Source organism: Brassica napus, chromosome A2 (genome assembly GCF_020379485.1).
Source record: "Brassica napus cultivar Da-Ae chromosome A2, Da-Ae, whole genome shotgun sequence".
In the NCBI taxonomy this organism is placed as follows: domain Eukaryota; kingdom Viridiplantae; phylum Streptophyta; class Magnoliopsida; order Brassicales; family Brassicaceae; genus Brassica; species Brassica napus.
In genome coordinates, this window is record NC_063435.1 from 24,659,694 (window position 1) to 24,677,558 (window position 17,865).

General features: G+C 35.9%; 1 protein-coding gene, 1 long non-coding RNA gene and 1 other non-coding gene across 3 annotated transcripts; 2 read left to right on the plus strand and 1 right to left on the minus strand.

The window, feature by feature from the left end:
- On the plus strand, positions 1-1,881 carry LOC125580200 (transcription factor AIG1-like). The gene is made up of 2 exons (XM_048744386.1): positions 1-619; positions 1,027-1,881. The coding sequence occupies exons 1-2, from the start codon at positions 65-67 to the stop codon at positions 1,549-1,551; spliced, it is 1,080 nt and encodes a 359-aa protein (XP_048600343.1). The 5' UTR covers positions 1-64; the 3' UTR covers positions 1,552-1,881.
- Positions 1,882-9,677: 7,796 nt separating this feature from the next.
- On the plus strand, positions 9,678-9,784 carry LOC125589427. The gene has a single exon (XR_007325621.1). It is a non-coding gene; the product is annotated as a small nucleolar RNA R71 (small nucleolar RNA).
- A 1,439-nt stretch (positions 9,785-11,223) lies between these two features.
- LOC125580203 lies at positions 11,224-13,573 on the minus strand. The gene is made up of 2 exons (XR_007317942.1): positions 12,719-13,573; positions 11,224-12,305 (listed from the first exon to the last, which is right to left on the minus strand). It is a non-coding gene; the product is annotated as an uncharacterized LOC125580203 (long non-coding RNA).
- Between the last annotated feature and the right edge of the window lie 4,292 nt (positions 13,574-17,865).

Below are 17,865 nucleotides of genomic sequence, written 5' to 3' on the forward strand. Positions count from 1 at the left end.
AAGATATTAAGTAACTTTTCTTACAAAAAGACACTATATATATGTGTATTCATTATCAAATGGGATGTTTGTGACCTTTTGTCTTTTCTTCAATTCCCTTTCTCTTTCCTTTCTTTTTGTTTTTGGTTCCAAAAAAATGTATGCAATGAAAGAAGAAGACTGTCTCCAAAATTTTCACAACTTACAAGACTATCAAGACCAGTTTCTTCTACATCACCATCCACAAATCCTGCCTTGGTCATCTCTACCTTCATTTGACCCGACCTATTTCCCATCCAACCCGACCCGTTATCCTGATTCGGTCCCCTACTTCAACAGGAGAGCTTCTTCTTCCTCTTCTTTTGACTATACCGATGGTTTTGTCTCTCCTCCTTCCATGGATCATCATCATCATCCCAACCACCTAAAGGTTTTATCGGAAGCTCTTGGACCCATCATGCGACGTGGCACATCCTTCGGGTTTGATGATGAGATTATGGGGAAACTGAGTGCACAAGAAGTCATGGATGCTAAGGCGCTGGCTGCTTCAAAGAGTCATAGTGAAGCTGAGAGAAGAAGACGAGAGAGAATCAACACTCATCTAGCTAAGTTGCGAAGTATTTTACCAAATACAACCAAAGTAAGTTTTCGTAATTAATATCTTGTCCCTTTCATTATGGCATTTGAAGTTTTGAAATTTAATTTATGTTCTTTTATTGAAAAAACTAAGGATAATTAGTAGGTATTAATCATACTTCGTTTTTTTATTCAGTTTTTGGTAGTAGTAAAATTTATTCTTCAAAAACGAAATTACTACTACATAATAAGATATATATATATATTCATATGCGGAAATTTTGCAAATCTTTTCAAAATTCGATGCAAAATAAACGGTCAATGATCTTGCAATTTTATCTCTTTTCAAGTATTATCGTACAGTAATTATAATTTCCATTTTCTAAAGCAATAAATAAATCATAACGATTTTTAGGTATGTAATTATTCTTCATATATGTGGTATATATTTTTCGTTTTGCTTTTCTTTAGACGGACAAAGCTTCATTGCTAGCGGAAGTGATCCAACACATGAAGGAGCTAAAACGACAGACATCACTGATCACGGACACGAGTCAAATCCCAACAGAGTGCGATGATCTAACCGTTGACTCTGCTTACAACGACGAAGAAGGAAATTTGATGATAAGAGTTTCCTTTTGTTGCGAAGACAGGACTGAACTCATGCATGACATCATCAATGCCTTAAAGTCTCTTCGTCTTCGAATTCACAAAGCCGAGATCGCAACCGTAGGTGGCCGAGTCAAGAACGTCTTGTTCTTGAGCCGAGAAGACGATGATGAATATCGTAGAAACTTCGATGGTGTTGACGCGGATAATGATGATGAAGAGAAGAGATACAATCGTGCGAGTTCGATAGAAGAAGCGTTAAAGGCGGTTATAGATAAGTGTGTCAATAATAATGATGATAACAATAACTTGGATAAATCATCTTCAGGGAGTATTACTATTAAGAGACAAAGGACTAGCAAGATGGTAAATCGATGTTATAATTAATTCCTCCCTCATAAAATGATTAACATCATCAAGTCTTTAATTAGCTATGTGCTAACTAGACTTGCAAAATGGGATAATGTGACAATTAGTATGTTTGGGGGTCGGGTTAATCTTTTTACCTTGGTTTGGGTTTCTTCTTCTATGGTTTTAATCTATGAAGGACCCTTTATTTAGGGTTTTATAGTGATGGGTTCGGTTTATATATGTATTATAATCAAAGATATTTTCTCGTCTTGATTATATGAAATGTAAAGAGGTTGGGTTTAATTTATATTACTTGATGTAGTGGAATCAAGAACCTTTTTTAATTACGAGCATCTGTATTATGTTTTTCTTGTTTGCATACACTATGTAGAGTACCCACACTACTACCAAATGGTATTTTTGTTTTTTGGATTGTTATTAGATTTATCATATTTTTTATAAATGCGAACTGAATTATATTTTGGGTCGTCGAGTTGCGACCATGAGTCAAAATTGGATATAAAATGCTGCTTCAAACTCAAACATTATGATAAACAACTTAAAAATTATTTATTTAATAAAAATTAAATTCAAAAATATTTTGTCAAAAAAATTAACAAAAAAATACCCGCGCTCGGGTCAAAATCTAGTAGGAGTATATGATTATAATGAAAGAAATAGTTTCCCTAGATCCATTGATAAAATTTTAACAGTAATGTCGACCTCAAATTTTAAGTGTGCATGTAAAAATGCATCTGAATACTTTCAAGTTTTGCTCGACGTTGTACGTATTGATCATATTCGTAACATAATTTCTTAGCTAGTATAGGATGAATACCTCATCTGACCAAAAAAAAGAAAAAAAGGGAATGAATACTTCATATATATACACGAACGAATATAATTCATATATACATATATAGTTAATGTTCTATTTCCTAAACTAGGTTGGGGGTAGAGAGTTGTTATATAATGGACGATATGTTACTTAGAGCATCTCCAACCCATTGCTATTTTCACCTCTATAATAGTATTTAGAGGTGAAATTGCTCCAACCCACCTCTATTTCTTCCTCTATAATAGAGATCTCTATTTTTTTCTCTATTTATAGAGGAAGAAATAGCATTCCTCTATTTTTTACTCTATATTTTAGAAATTGCTATTTTAGGGGAATACATTGGAGCATATCTCACCTCTATTATAGAGTTCCCCTATTTTAGAGGTGAAAATAGCAAAATACATTGGAGATGGTCTTATAACAAGTGAAAACGAGAGGAGTAGATCGAATCTTTTTCGTGGGAAGTGAAGATCTGGGTTCTATTTATAGAAACTCTCTTGTGGGCAATGTTTGCATTGTTGTCTCTTTCGCCGTCACTGATTCCTCTCTTCGTCTTGCGTTATTATTATTACAGATACCACTAAGCACATCGCATCATGCTCTCCTCACTTGTATATGTATCGTTCTTAATTCTTTTAGTTCCGTTTTCGCTCACTTTTAACATACAAAAAATTAATTTCTTTCGTTACCTGGATCAAATTATTCATTATTTTGATTATAATATACCTTATTTCAGATTTCATATCTTAATTGTTCTTCTTTGAGGCTCGTGTTTCACAATTTTGTCTCAACTAAGGAAACTTTTACTATTTTTAATATATATCGGAAGGTATTGATGAGATCGATCAAGAATTACTACATGAAGGGTCTTAGAGCAAGAGCATTAGAGGTTCAAGAGGGAGGTTCACACGTTTTACGAGAAAAAAAAAATATTAAAAAAAGCAAAAGTGATGAACTCACCCCTTCTCACCTCTTCTGCATGATACCCTCTCTCCTAAAGTTCATCACTATAGCGCGGGCCCCACGACACATGGCGGCCCGCGATTGGTCAATTTTTTTTTTTTTTTTTTAAAAAAAAAAAAAAAATCAAAATGAAAAAAAGAAAAACTTTAATAATAAAAAATTAAGAAGGTGAACCCCAAAGGGGGGTTCACTGATGCTCATGCTCTTATAAACATGGGCCGAAACTAGTATATGTGATGTGTGTTTCCGTATACGAAAAAGTTTAAGCTTCTGGGAGATTAATATATTTGATTAATATATTTTAGCCCATGGGCTGATTGATATTTTGAGGCCCAAAACTAAAATTTCAGTAAAATTTCCAAACAAAATAAATGCTTATGTTTATAAGATTAACATTTTCAGAAATAGTAAAGTATACTCACCACCTAGAGTTTGAGCCAGTGCGAGTTAGACCTTTCCAAATAAAATATCTCTCCTCAATTCTTGAACTAATAAGATTCTTCATATCGATTAACCAATAATGAAAAAAAAAACACTTTTCACTATAGATTTGAGTTTTACTTCTACCAATCTTCTAGTTTTGTCATTTAAATTTTATTAAGAATTTCTGAATCTTTTAAGGTTCTTTGTTGAAAAGAAAACACAAAAACTTATAATTTACAAGAATAAAGATTCTTTGTTAGCAAGAATAAAGATTCTTTGTTGAAAAGAAAACACAGAAAACTTATAATTTACAAGAATAAAGATGCGCCAGATATTAGACATGGATTAATAGATTACAGTTTTCGGGCTTAAGGATATAAAGTATTATATGGCACATTGATACCATCCGATAGCTCAGCTCATATAATAAAGAGATTATTGGCTGAATATACCATAATAGACCAAAAATTAGGTAAGTACCAGAAACAAAAAAAAAAAGAAACCCTCGGCCACTGTATATATTTCGCTACCCCTTGACCCCTTTACCCTTATTGAGCAGACACGTAAGAGAGAAGGTGAGAAAAGTTACATTTTGTGTGATTTTTGAAGTACAAATCTATGTTTTAATGAGATATAGGTTTCCAGCTATCTACTACCCCATCCACTCGTTCTGCTCGACAGCTGTGTAAGATTCAAAAGAAAATCAGGAAAATATCTTCTTGTAACAGCAAATGGGGGGGGGGGGTATGTAAGGTAAACCTCCAAATGTTTTGAATTTTTGATTTTGTATTTAAGCGAGTTATGTTCCAACATAAATTTCAATTTGATTGGGCAGAGAGAGAGAACAAAGATAAAGTTCTGAAAAAGGAAAGTCTTTTTGTAAGCCAATATAATAGATTGTACTAATGATTTAGTCATCGATAACAAAGATGCTAAGTTTCGTATTAGCACTATACATACACTAGTAACATCCATCAGTAATGATTAAAGCATTACACCTCTAAAGAACAACCTAATCGTCGATACAAAGTTACAAAGAATGTTAATGGTTAACAAACACGTTAAGGTTTTTAATTTTACCATGTTAGCATCTAAACGGTAAGTTAGCATATAATTTGACATGTTATGTTTGGTCTTAGTGAAGTTTCCATTAGTTAACATACTACTACAAAAAAGTTAGCATCTAAGGTGATACAATTACATTACAAATTAAGGTTGTTAGTTAACAAATATTAAGGTCATATTTGTTAAATTGTTGGCGATGTTGTTGACTTCGGATATTATGTGTATACGCACACCAAATAACCTAATGTGCACACTACCACAATCGAATGGTACGTCGATGTAACACTTTAGGATCAAATCCACAGAGACCAACTATTACACTTTATCTTTATGGGATCAATATCAAGCTAAAACAATATGGGGGTTTTAAAGTTGATTTCGTAACAAGCAAGTAAAAAGAGTAATTAAAGATTTCAGATGATTAAAATGCTAGCCTAGGGTGGTTTGGTCGGGTGAAACAAGTGTGAGCCAAACAATTATTCAAGTTCTATTAAAGACCAGTCTAGAACTCGGATCACTTAAGATAGATCAGCCCACTGTCGTGGTGCTTCACCTTTTGTCAATCGATCTCAGTACCTTAACTGTCGTTTGGACTGAGATGCGATGACAAACATTAAGATCAAGCCCGATCTGTTCACAAAACACCCTAATATCTACTTTCGCTGATTAGGGATGCAATGCTCATTCAAGTTATGTCTAGCAACCTATAACACTTTTGATGAATATATTAAACCTAGAATCAGGCACTAAGTGGTTAACTTGATGCAAGCCTTAAGAACAACAATGAATGAAGACAATCGATTTATAACTTATTTATGTCAAGCTCACGGATCTAACACCCTAACACCCTAGACTAAACAAGCTGACTACTCAGCCATGGAGCAAGAAAACACAGAGACAGAGACTGAATAAAACATGTGTAGATAAAATAGAATAAGGGTTCAAGGGGTTCTTCTCTATGGTGAGAGAGATGGAGCCTTCTCCCTTTACAAAGTATCAAATCACAAGTCTCCAACTCTAAGGTCTGGTTTCTTCTCCCAAAAACAGCGTAGAATGATAAGGAAAAACAGAAAAAGAAGATATATCAAAGCCACAGGCGGCTGGGAGAGAAAATAGGGATAATTAGGGCAAATCCCGTAATGATTGTAGTTTCCTAAAAAATATCTGCCGCTGGAACACTCACTCGGAACAGTCACTCGGGTTGCTCCGCTATCCGGAACAGTCATCAAGACTGTTCTGCGTAAAAACCACCAAATTGCATTGTTTTCTGCCTCTTTTGTTCCAGCTGATCCATCTCCCATCCAATGCAACTCCAGACCTGTAATGACTCCAAAAGGAGTAGAAAGACTCGATAAAGACTTGAAAACCAATTTAAAAGTAAATATACAAGATGTATAAAACACCATATATCAATTCCCCCAGACTTAGATCCTTGTTTGTCCTCAAACAATGTCAAGTATCAAGAACAGAGAGAAAGGTTTGAAAGTGTGGGAACTCTCCTATTCTCAGCAACCATACTTTAACCACGAATCTCTGAACCATACTAGCAATAAAACTAGGACAACACACCCTTACCGGAACCCCACTGACTGCTGTTCAAAAATCGGCTCCATACTCTTCATCTCAAACCTGAAAAAGCAACACTATCGAGACAGAACTTCCTACATTCATTTAAGAGTAGCGTGAGCTTCTCATCACAGGCATCATTCAGGGTAGACGGTCTAGGTGTGGAACAAGCTACTTAATGGTGGAGTTAAAAGTGTTTAGGGGCTACCATTTCATTGAAGAGGATGCAGGATATCACACAAAATGGCAAGAGAGGATAGATCCATTGATGTCCACAGCCTCTACTCGTTTTTGCTCTATCTGGTGCGACTGTTCTGATGGCGGAACAGGCAACTGATTGTTCTGCGTTCCACTTTCCTTTTGGTACCCACTCCTTTGTTCGATCTTCCCAGTGGCTCATGTTTCTTTGATTTCATCCCCTTCTCCATCACCTTATTTTGCTCTTTTTTTTTTTTTTTTTTGATATGGTGATGTGACGAAGAAGGAGGTCATACATGATGGTTTTGAGTGCCACTGGTGGTTCTGATTTTGCAACCATTCTGGTTCTCCACCCCTGCTCTTGCGCAGTTCATTGGTTATGGAGCGGTTGCTCCCTTAATCCGCTTGTTCTCCTTTCTGACAGAATTTCTGCAGCAGTAACGAGTAAGAGGCTGCGTTGATCCTTTCCTCTCTGACCTTTTTGCACAAATCTGCACATATGACACTGAAAAACAAATGCATGAAGGTGGAATAAAGGCTAAGGTGCAGGGTGGGAACTAGCTAAAGATGAGCTAGCCACTCAGGATCAGCAAGATGGATAAAAAGGATAAGAAGTCCTGAGTGTGTTCTCGTTTCCCTGATCTAATGCCCATAACAAGAAGAATTTCAGTCAAGATTAGGTTCAAGTACGGTTGAGTTAAGTCTACCCAATGTAACCTGATCGGCTGAGAACTTCTGGAGAATCAAGTGAGATATGTCAGGGTGTTCCAGGTCCACATGTGTGTCTTTCGCCACTGCTAAGGTCACTGAATAAGATAACTAAAGCACGAGGTGGTTAGTGATCAACACGGAATAAGGTCCTAATTCCCACAAATTTTTGACTGACTCAATAAAAACTGACTCAAATTGACCCAAAAGAAAAACAAAAGAAAGAAACGAGTTAGTAAACGACGAAAACCCTCCCCCAGACTTACTTCACAACGTCCCTGGTGTGAAAATAAATCAGAGAGAAGGCGAAAACAAGAATAATTTTTTTTTTTTTTTGGGTCGAGATACTTACCTGGCGCGGAGCAGCCTGACAGAGCAAGACGCGGTTGCTCCGTTAAACCATGCTCTGGAATGAGAGTAGCCAGCTGCTTACTCCAGTCAAGGGTCTCGGATTTTCTGATTTATGACCTGAGACTCAATAAACTAAAAGAAAAAATAAGTAAACAAAACCAAAACCAAGTTATATTTACACTTACCAGTGGGTTGCCTCCCACCAAGCGCTTGGTTTAAGTCTCTAGCTTGACTTGGTGACTGTGATCAATCGGGTTGAGCAGGAGGGCCTGTTCCAAAACAAGCTCCACAATCAGACATGTTCAGCTTCAAAACCCTGCTCAACAACCCTTTCACAGCAGCTTCTCCTTTCTCCTTCAGCTCATGTGTGAGCATAGCTCTGACTTTGGAGAACGGTTTAGAGGTACCCTTGCACTTTACCACATACTCAATGGAGTTCTCATCACACTTCAGAGGTATCAAAGTCATTGTAGGATCTCCTTTGACCCTTTTCTTCTGGACTTTCTGTTTCACCCTTGAATTCCCTCTGAATTTAGTAGGATCAGTGCTAGGATCTTCATCAGAGAACAGCCTGCTCTCACCCTTATCACCATGCTCCTTCTCTGGAACAACCTTCAGCTTTTCTACATCAAACACTGAGATGCAAGAGGCGTGTGATGAGGAAGATCTGGTGGGTACAGCCTTGTAGAAAACTTTCTTGTTGATGTTGGAGAAGCAGAGTCTCTTGTTGGGCATATCGATGGTTACTCCAACAGTAGCCATGAATGTCCTTCCAAATATCAAAGGCATCTCATGATCCTTGTTCATCTCAACAACTTAGAACTCAGCAGGAACAATGCATTCTCCTACTTGAATATGAAGGCTGCGGATGGTTCCATATGAGACTGCTCTGGAAGAGTTTCCAAAGGTTAGGGTCAGCTGAGAACGCTCAACATCAGCAATACCCAAATCGTCTACAATAGCCTTTGAGACTAGATTCACACAAGAACCAGAGTCACCAAGAGCATCCTTGAAGGTTGTTCCTGCGATGGAACATGGGAAAACAAACTTTCCAGGATCATCAACCTTAGGCAATACCTTCAGTGCTGGTGTAGACAGTGCTTTGGTATAGAGGACCTTGATCTCCTCTTGAGTCTCTCTACAGTTTTTAAAGAACTGGAGCAATGGACGAATCTGCAGAGCATCTTCAAATGCAAGTTCTGTAGGAAGCCTTCTCACCATCTTGTTAAAACCAATCAGCTGCTCTTCACTAATGGGATCCATCAGATGTCTAGGTGGAATTGGATAGGGAACCTTGGGAACATAGACTCGAGATGGTGGAGTCTCGGCAAGTTCGCTAGGAGCAGTCACTCCAGAGCTAGCAGACTGCTCTGCTCTCTCTTCTGTGCCTGGAGCAGTCTCAGCGAACGGCTGCTCTATTGCATTACAGTGCTCAGTCCTAGGATTTTTATCAGTTCTTCCAGGAAGCGTCTCTTGTTGCCTCTTGACACTCTCAACTGTTTGAGCAAGCTGAACATCGATCTTTCTTATATGGATCGCAAGATTGTCATACTTGTTATTCAGCTCAGTGAACATGTTGCCCATCCTGGTGTCTATTTCCGTGGTTATCTGATTCAACGCCTTGGCCTGAACCTGCTGACCCTGCAACAGCTGTTGCATCATCATACCCAGACCCTTCAGCTCATCTGGTTGACTGTTCCCGGTAGCTGGAACAGCATGCGGATTGCTCTGCGGTTGTCGCTGGTTCTGGTTCTGAATATGCTCGGCCGTAGGTTGTTCCATGCTGAAAACGTGCCCTTGGTTATTTTTCAGTAGCTGATCAACCTTGGCAGTCAGCTCATCTATTTTCTGGACGCCAGAACTGTTTCCTTTCTTGGAGCAATCACTCTCCTCTTTCTTATTAGCTGAGCTAGCAGCCATGTTCTCAATCAGCTTAAACGCTCCATCAGTAGTTTGAGTCATGAAGTCTCCATTGCTCGCAGAGTTTAGAGCACCTTGGTATTTCCAGTCCACTCCATCATAGAAAATGTCCAGGATATAATCATCATCAAATCCATGGTGAGGACATTCTCTGCGATAGTCATTGAAGCGCTCCCATGCGTCGCAGAAAAGCTCACCAGTGATCTGTCTGAAGGAGGTGATCTTGTTCCTCAATGCAGTTGTTCTCGCCTTAGAGTAAAAATGGCTGAGGAACGCTGATCGGACCTGTTCCCATGAAGTGAGAGAGCCGGTAGGGAGAGAGTTCAACCACCGTGCAGCTTTTCCATCAAGAGAGAATGGGAATAACATGCACGTGATGTAGTCTGGTGGAACACCATTCACGCGAGTGAAACTGCAGACTTTTTCGAAGCTCTCAATATGCTCCATTGGAATTTCTGTAGAGAGACCAGAGAACACCTTTCTCTGTACTAGACCGATCAAAGCAGGCTTGATCTCAAAGTCCTGCCTAGTACAAGGTGGAGGAACAATGGCAGAGCGCGTAGTAGGAATGTTACGTGGAAGGTTTCTCTGCCCGATTGGAACAGTCTGCGCCTGTTGTTCCTGCTGCGCGAGAGCAGCCTGTTCAGCAGCATCCTGCTGAGCTTGGATGGTCTGCTGCATTTGTTGCATCTGCTGCTGCATGAGTGCCATAGCCACAGCGAGATCATCCTGATTGGCGTGATCATCCATAGTGGTGTCGGTTTGCCTTGGCTGTTGACGATTTGTTCTTTCTAACCTTGCTAGCTCCTGGTTGGTAAATGTAACTAACTCTCCTTGTGCGTTTCTCCGAGTATGTCTACTGGTCATGCACCTGGAACATTAGCTGCAACAAAAAGGATAAGGCAAGTTAGAGGTCTTAGACTAAATAAATAACCGAAAAATAAATGTAAAAAGATGGTCCCCGGCAACGGCGCCAATTTGATATTACGTGTATACGCACACCAAATAACCTAATGTGCACATTACCACAATCGAATGGTATGTCGATGTAGCACTTTAGGATCGAATCCACAGAGACCAACTATTACACTTTATCTTTATGGGATCAATATCAAGCTAAAACAATATGGGGGTTTTAAAGTTGATTTCGTAAAAAGCAAGTAAAAAGAGTAATTAAAGATTTCAGATGATTAAAATGCTAGCCGAGGGTGGTTTGGTCGGGTGTTAAACAAGTGTGAGCCAAACAATTATTCAAGTTCTATTAAAGACCAGTCTAGAACTCGGATCACTTAAGATAGATCAGCCCACTGTCGTGGTGCTTCACCTTTTGTCAATCGATCTCAGTACCTAAACTGTCGTTTGGACTGAGATGCGATGACAAACATTAAGATCAAGTCCGATCTGTTCACAAAACACTCTAATATCTACTTTCGCTGATTAGGGATGCAATGCTCATTCAAGTTATGTCTAGCAACCTATAACACTTTTGATGAATAGATTAAACCTAGAATCAGGCACTAAGTGGTTAACTTGATGCAAGCCTTAAGAACAACAATGAATGAAGACAATCGATTTATAACTTATTTATGTCAAGCTCACGGATCTAACACCCTAACACCCTAGACTAAGCAAGCTGACTACTCAGCCATGGAGCAAGAAAACACAGAGACAGAGACTGAATAAAACATGTGTAGATAAAATAGAATAAGGGTTCAAGGGGTTCTTCTCTATGGTGAGAGAGATGGAGCCTTCTCCCTTTACAAAGTATCAAATCACAAGTCTCCAACTCTAAGGTCTGGTTTCTTCTCCCAAAAACAGCGTAGAATGATAAGGAAAAACAGAAAAAGAAGATATATCAAAGCCACAGGCGGCTGGGAGAGAAAATAGGGATAATTAGGGCAAATCCCGTAATGATTGTAGTTTCCTAAAAAATCTCTGCCGCTGGAACACTCACTCAGAACAGTCACTCGGGTTGTTCCGCTATCCGGAACAGTCATCAAGACTGTTCTGCGTGAAAACCACCAAATTGCATTGTTTTCTGCCTCTTTTGTTCCAGCTGATCCATCTCCCATCCAATGCAACTCCAGACCTGTAATGACTCCAAAAGGACTAGGAAGACTCGATAAAGACTTGAAGACCAATTTAAAGGCATATATACAAGATGTATAAAACACCATATATCAACTTCTACCACCGAGGATGTCCATATGGTTAGGGTCGAGTACATCAGATAATTCAACATCGACTAGATCATCAATGTTGCATATATCTTTCTTCTGTTTGGCTAATTTTTCTTTTATGAATATCTGCTAATTTATATACTAGACAAATTTGCTTTTTGATATCTTCTATACATATGATTCACTTGCAAAAATATTATCGATAAGACATATCTTAGAGATTAATATAACACTTACAAGTCACTTGGAATTTTAACCAAATGTTATTTTATCATATAGTATATCAGTTATACATGGTCGTACATATGGTTAATGAAAATTATCAACACAAGGACAATAGATAGCGCAAACACTTACGTACTGTCATTGTCTTTAACTGGTACTGTTAAACACTAATATATCATATAATATTAAACTATAACATTATACTTCTCAGAAAACATTATAAATACCAAACAAAATGTGTCAATATGCGATTGAGTTACATGGCTGGCACCACCAATCACACCTTCCACCAGCCACTTCATCATCTAATTCTCATCAACCAGTCTTCTCCTTCCCCTTTCCCTTCACTACATCTAGACGAACAAATCAAACAAGTACTCATCGAAAATAAAAAGTTATATTAAATTTTAACATTAGAACTTGTCTGCTAACTGTAAATTTAAGTGTTATTTTAATAGTTGAACCCAACCAAAGTTGGTCATTCATATTATGGTATTACTTTGTGATTTTAGCATCTACTAAATGATATAACACTAAATATATATGTTGGGGTCTCGCCAACACCAATCATCTAGTAGTAATCTTAGAATCTAATATAGGAAAATAACAGTTAAAGATTGCGATTGCAATTAGTTTTATGATTAGCACGTACTTTACAAGGGTAAATTCCAATAACCAAATACGAAGCTATTAGCTATGGTGATCACGGCTACGTGACTAGAAACTTAATTGGTGAAGGAAGGCTTAAATAAGGATTATTACTGACCTTGCATTTTTCATCTACTCTTTCGTGTGTGATTGGTTCACAGTAACACACGATTTTTAAATAGGGACTGTGGAACGTGAATCTCTTCTTCTTCAACTTGAAAGTCATCACACTCTGACTCCGACTTACTGACGGACTCAATCACCACTACCGGCTCCGGCTGGGGGACCTTTGATTCTTCTCTTTCATTTTTAACCCTCTCGCCGACCGCGGTTTCTTCACCGAAAATGAACTTGCGTTCAGGCAACTGCACTTCGTTCATATCGTCGAGTGATAAATTTTGTAGATCTCCGACAGAAAACATGCATTCCAGCAACTGCAAAATCTCAAATTTCGCCAATTTAAAATCTCATTGGTTCTTTAGAACGAAGAAAAAAAAATAAATTATGGGATTCTGAGAGAAAGAGAAATGAAAGGTTGTGACTATCTACCCCACTAATAAAAAAACAAAACACTGTAATTGATGCTTCTTTCATTTACCCCTGATGTCTTTTTGGGTAATAGTGAAGTACAATGCATCACGTGTAATAGGGGTCTTAGCTCTTAGTCTCTGACACTAAATCTAGAAGTACACGATAGTTGAGCTGTAGATGTATAGGGGTGTTCTCGTATTAAAAAAGTTCAACAGTGCGTCGGGTATTCTTCTCATTTTAACATTTTCTGTGTATGTGGAGCCTAATTTCTCTATAATAAATATACTTGTAGTTTTCAAGTTTCATGATGGTTCTCTAAAGTATCCAACGGCCTTGTCAATATACATTAGCTATTAGGTTGACAGATAACATTCCTTAATGCATAGAGATCATGTAACAAATACGTATTTGATTGGCAGACAATTGTAACTTGTAACATGTATTGATGCAGGTCTATGATGCTAACTGATAAAATCTATAATTTTTGATGAATTGATGATCATAATGATGTGAAGATTTATTTCAAAACTCTTTGTAATATCGAGACTTAATCCTCTGTGGTATCACAAGTTCAGCGATCTACATATATCCATATAATTAGGGGTGGGCACAGAACGGATAATAGCGTAATTTTTAGTATTTGTGATTTGATTCATTAGTTTACAGATATTTAATTTTTCGATTTTCTTTTTTTCGAATTATATAGATATCTGGTTTTCAGGGTATTTGGAAATTTTACAAATATTTACGAATATTTACGGATGTTTACGTATATTTATTTCATTTTCTTCAATACAAGTAAATCTATAAGATACTATACAAGTTTGTTTTTAGAAATATCTTTTACATAATATAAAAGAGTAAAATTTAGTGAAATTATATGTTCTATAATTCTTTTATAAAACATAATTTTAGAAAATTATAGTTTTTATAAATATTTTATATTTATTTCTTAATTTAATAATTTTATAAATAAAATTATTGTTAAATATTAATTGTATAAAATTATAAATTTAGATTTCTTTATTTAATTTTAGATATGTATTCTATATGTATAAAAATAGAGCAAAGTGGATATTCAATCCTGAAAATTTATATACTTCATTTTGAACGGATATTTATTTTTAATATTTGCTTTGTTCCGAAGACTTATGAATATTTAGATCTTTTGGACCGAATCGAAACAAATAACGAAGCAGATAGTCATTTCTCATTTTCATTGACCGGGCAAGTTATACTATTGTAAACAATACTTTTTGAGCATGGAGAGAGTCAATGGCGTAACAAATTGCGATGTCTTAAGAAGTTAAAACATGTCGGTCCAGTTCGTACGGAGTTACACTATGCGTAACTATGCGTACACCCTGCTAACAATGTGTAGAGCTCGTTGACTTTGTTGACTTTGAAAGTTTCCTTTCATTTGTAGTGACGCCACTGCGTTCGTCATTATTAATCAATAAAATTATAAATAAATTAATTAATTAAAAATGTCGCTACAATCAGTTATGATTATGGCATATTGGTATAGTGGCAGCACGGGTCTTTGCTGAGCTCGTTTACAACAGAAAAAAAAATCCCTAAATAAATATCAGAAGATTGAGTAATTATATGCATTGCAAGTTAAATAAAAATGCAAACAGGAATATATTGATGTACTTGATTCATGGTTGTCATGTAGGCATCGTGAATCTACTTTTTTGTTGTTGTAAGGAATTGTATTTATAGCAAGGTTTTGGAAAATACTACAGATCAAAAGAGTATAAACCAGAAAGAGATCACAATGATTTTTATAAACTTACAAAAGGCTAAAAAAAAGAGAATTTTGGATAATACATTGGATAATGTAATACCATTTACAACCTTATCTCAAATCTTTCGTAATAGAGTTTAATAGAGTTAAAATCTAAACACAATCCACCGTTATTCAAATGATAGATGATTCTAAATTCTATTTTGAAATATAGTGTTATTCATTGAATGATTTAAATTCAGTTATTAAAATATAGTGTTATTCAATCACTTATTTAGAATCAGTTGTCAAGTTTTGTACTCAATTAAAATTTTAAATTTAAATATAATTTTTAGTTACTAGATTCTAAAATCTGTGCATTATACCCTGGATTTTGATTTCAATTATTTGTTCAAGAGAATCCACTACAAATGATTTGAAATCAATTTTAAATATAAAGAACTTTAAATATTTTGAAGTTGAATAACACTAGATTTAAATCATTCACTGAATAACACCAGATTTTAAATTAGATTTATAAAGACTATATCCAATAATACTAGATTTTAAAATAAAATATAGAATCATCATTCGAATAACCGTGGATTTTGTTTAGATTTAAACTCTATTAAAATACATGATTGAATAACACCATCTAAAACAAAATTAGGTACAACATTCTTTGAAGATAAGCTTATAAACACTTTAGGTGATAACTTGAAACAAAGTAGGGTATTCTCTTAGTAAAAAAAATGTCAGATATTTTTTGAATATAATAAAAAAAAATTGTTTTTGAAAATGTATATATTAAAAAAAATTGTCTTTGTCAAAATTATTCTGGATGAACTACTTTTCAAATAACCGCAAAAAACTTTCAATGGCCAGACATCTGTGAAATTGTGAATCTACTTATTTACATGAATATGAATGGAAATTAATTTTAATTCTAGTAGTATGCAACAAATACATTTTTTCTACATTACTTTTGTTCTATTGGATGAGTTAAAATATCTTGTTTGTTGACGAGAGAAGTTATGGTCAAACGAGAAAATTGGTGTAAACAGTTTCTTTCGTGCCTGTGGAATACTTATATGTATTTTTTTTTAATTATTAATCAAAACTAGTAAGTGGTTGTGTATATATTTTCGTCCTCGTAGGTTTCTTAAATTTCTTCTCTTTGTTCGACCGCCGATCTGTTACGGCGATCGTCTTCCCGTCCGTCGGGACCTCTTCCAACAGCCGTCAGTTTCGTCAGGGATGGTTGGTCGGCTTTCGACTCTGGGGCTCATCTTTCCTCAAGATGTAGTCGCCGGCTTTTGACTCTAGCGAGCCACCTTCTTCTCCGGTGGTTTCGGCCGGCTTGGTTCCGAGTATATCTCGGATTTCGTCTTGATAGTTCTTTGCTCCTGTTCTTCGATCCTTTCTGCTTTTAATCCTCTTGTGATTGAATGCATGCAATCGGATCTCTTTTTCAAGTGAAGATCTGTTTCTTATCGACAGTGTTTGTGGCTTTTGGATTTGGCAGCTTTGTTCTCAATCGAGCTTCTTTCAGCTTATGGACTCTCGGAGATTTTGGAATCTCCGTTGAAGTTCTTCTCTGTCGACGATGCGTCAATTCCCTCTTGTCGGCCGCGGCGGTTCTAACAACGGGTTCCTGTTTCCGGTGCGTTTCCGGTGGAACACGCCGGTTAGAGCTTCTGTCGGTGATTTTCCGGTCGGCGATGATCGGTGGCTTCTTGACCTTAGGGCACGTGTCCCTCACACGCTAACTTGGTAACGCGTGGAAAAAGGCGAGTTGACTCACCGTTCTCCTTTCGGGCCAATTTCGGACTGGGCTTTTAGTGGGCCTCGTGGTCTTTACGTTTGCCTGTATTTGGGCCTTAGTTTGTAATGGTTTTTTTTTTTGCCCTTCTTATTGGGTCTGCCTTGTAATATTGTCTTTGTTTAATAAATATCCAGTGAAAAAAAAAAGTTTCTTAAATTTCTTCTTAAAAATTTAAATATAATAAAAAATTGAACGTATATTATAAAACTTAAATAATTGGCGTATAACTAATTATTTTAGTATTTTTCTTCATTTGATCAGGGTATGTATATGTATGATTCGAAATATTAAACGCATTCTTTGATTAATTGTTATAAATAATAATTATGTATAAGTATACTTTAAATAAGTGATATAATAATACTTTCTTAGCAAAAAAATATAATAATACTCATATAATAATTAGTTAAAGTAATCTTAAGTGACATAATAATTCTCATATTTATGGAATTAACTAGCAATAATATAAATATCAATACTATTAAAAATGAAGGAGTCCTAAAAAATCTGCTTATACAAGGTTGTTGCACCTATTTTTTTTTTTAGTCCAACCTATTGTATACAACTAAATATTATTAACTATCTCCTATTATATAGCAACCAAATAATATCTTTTAACATTCAAATAAATCTCACCCACTTTACTAAGTCATGACTATCAATTTAACATATATATATTTGATATAAACGGCACCAAAATTTCAATACGTAGGGGTCATTGTCATATATATCATCCTCCTCCATTAGATCAAAATTTTCTTACGAGATCAACTTTTGAAATATAAATGAGCCATGTCTTATTAAACATTATTGATCAAACCTGGAGAGTATTTTTCACCCAAAATTTTGTAAAACGAATCAATGAATTTTGCTAGGCCTTGGATTTTTGGACCTAATTATGTATTTAGAAAAAAATTATTTGAGTTCGGTTTGGTTTCTTTCGGATCTGGATGGTTTCGACTCCATAATTCAAATACCTATTAAATCTATTCTATTAAAAAGGAAGCAGTCTTGAAAAATCTACTTATAAAGGTTGTTGGACGCTTTCATTAATAATATGTTTTATTTAATGTTTGCCTTAATCAATCAAAATATATACTCCTATTTATAAGAAACATTATGTTGGTCCAAAAAGTAACATTACGTTAATTATTTTTATTAATCATTATTAACCAATTTA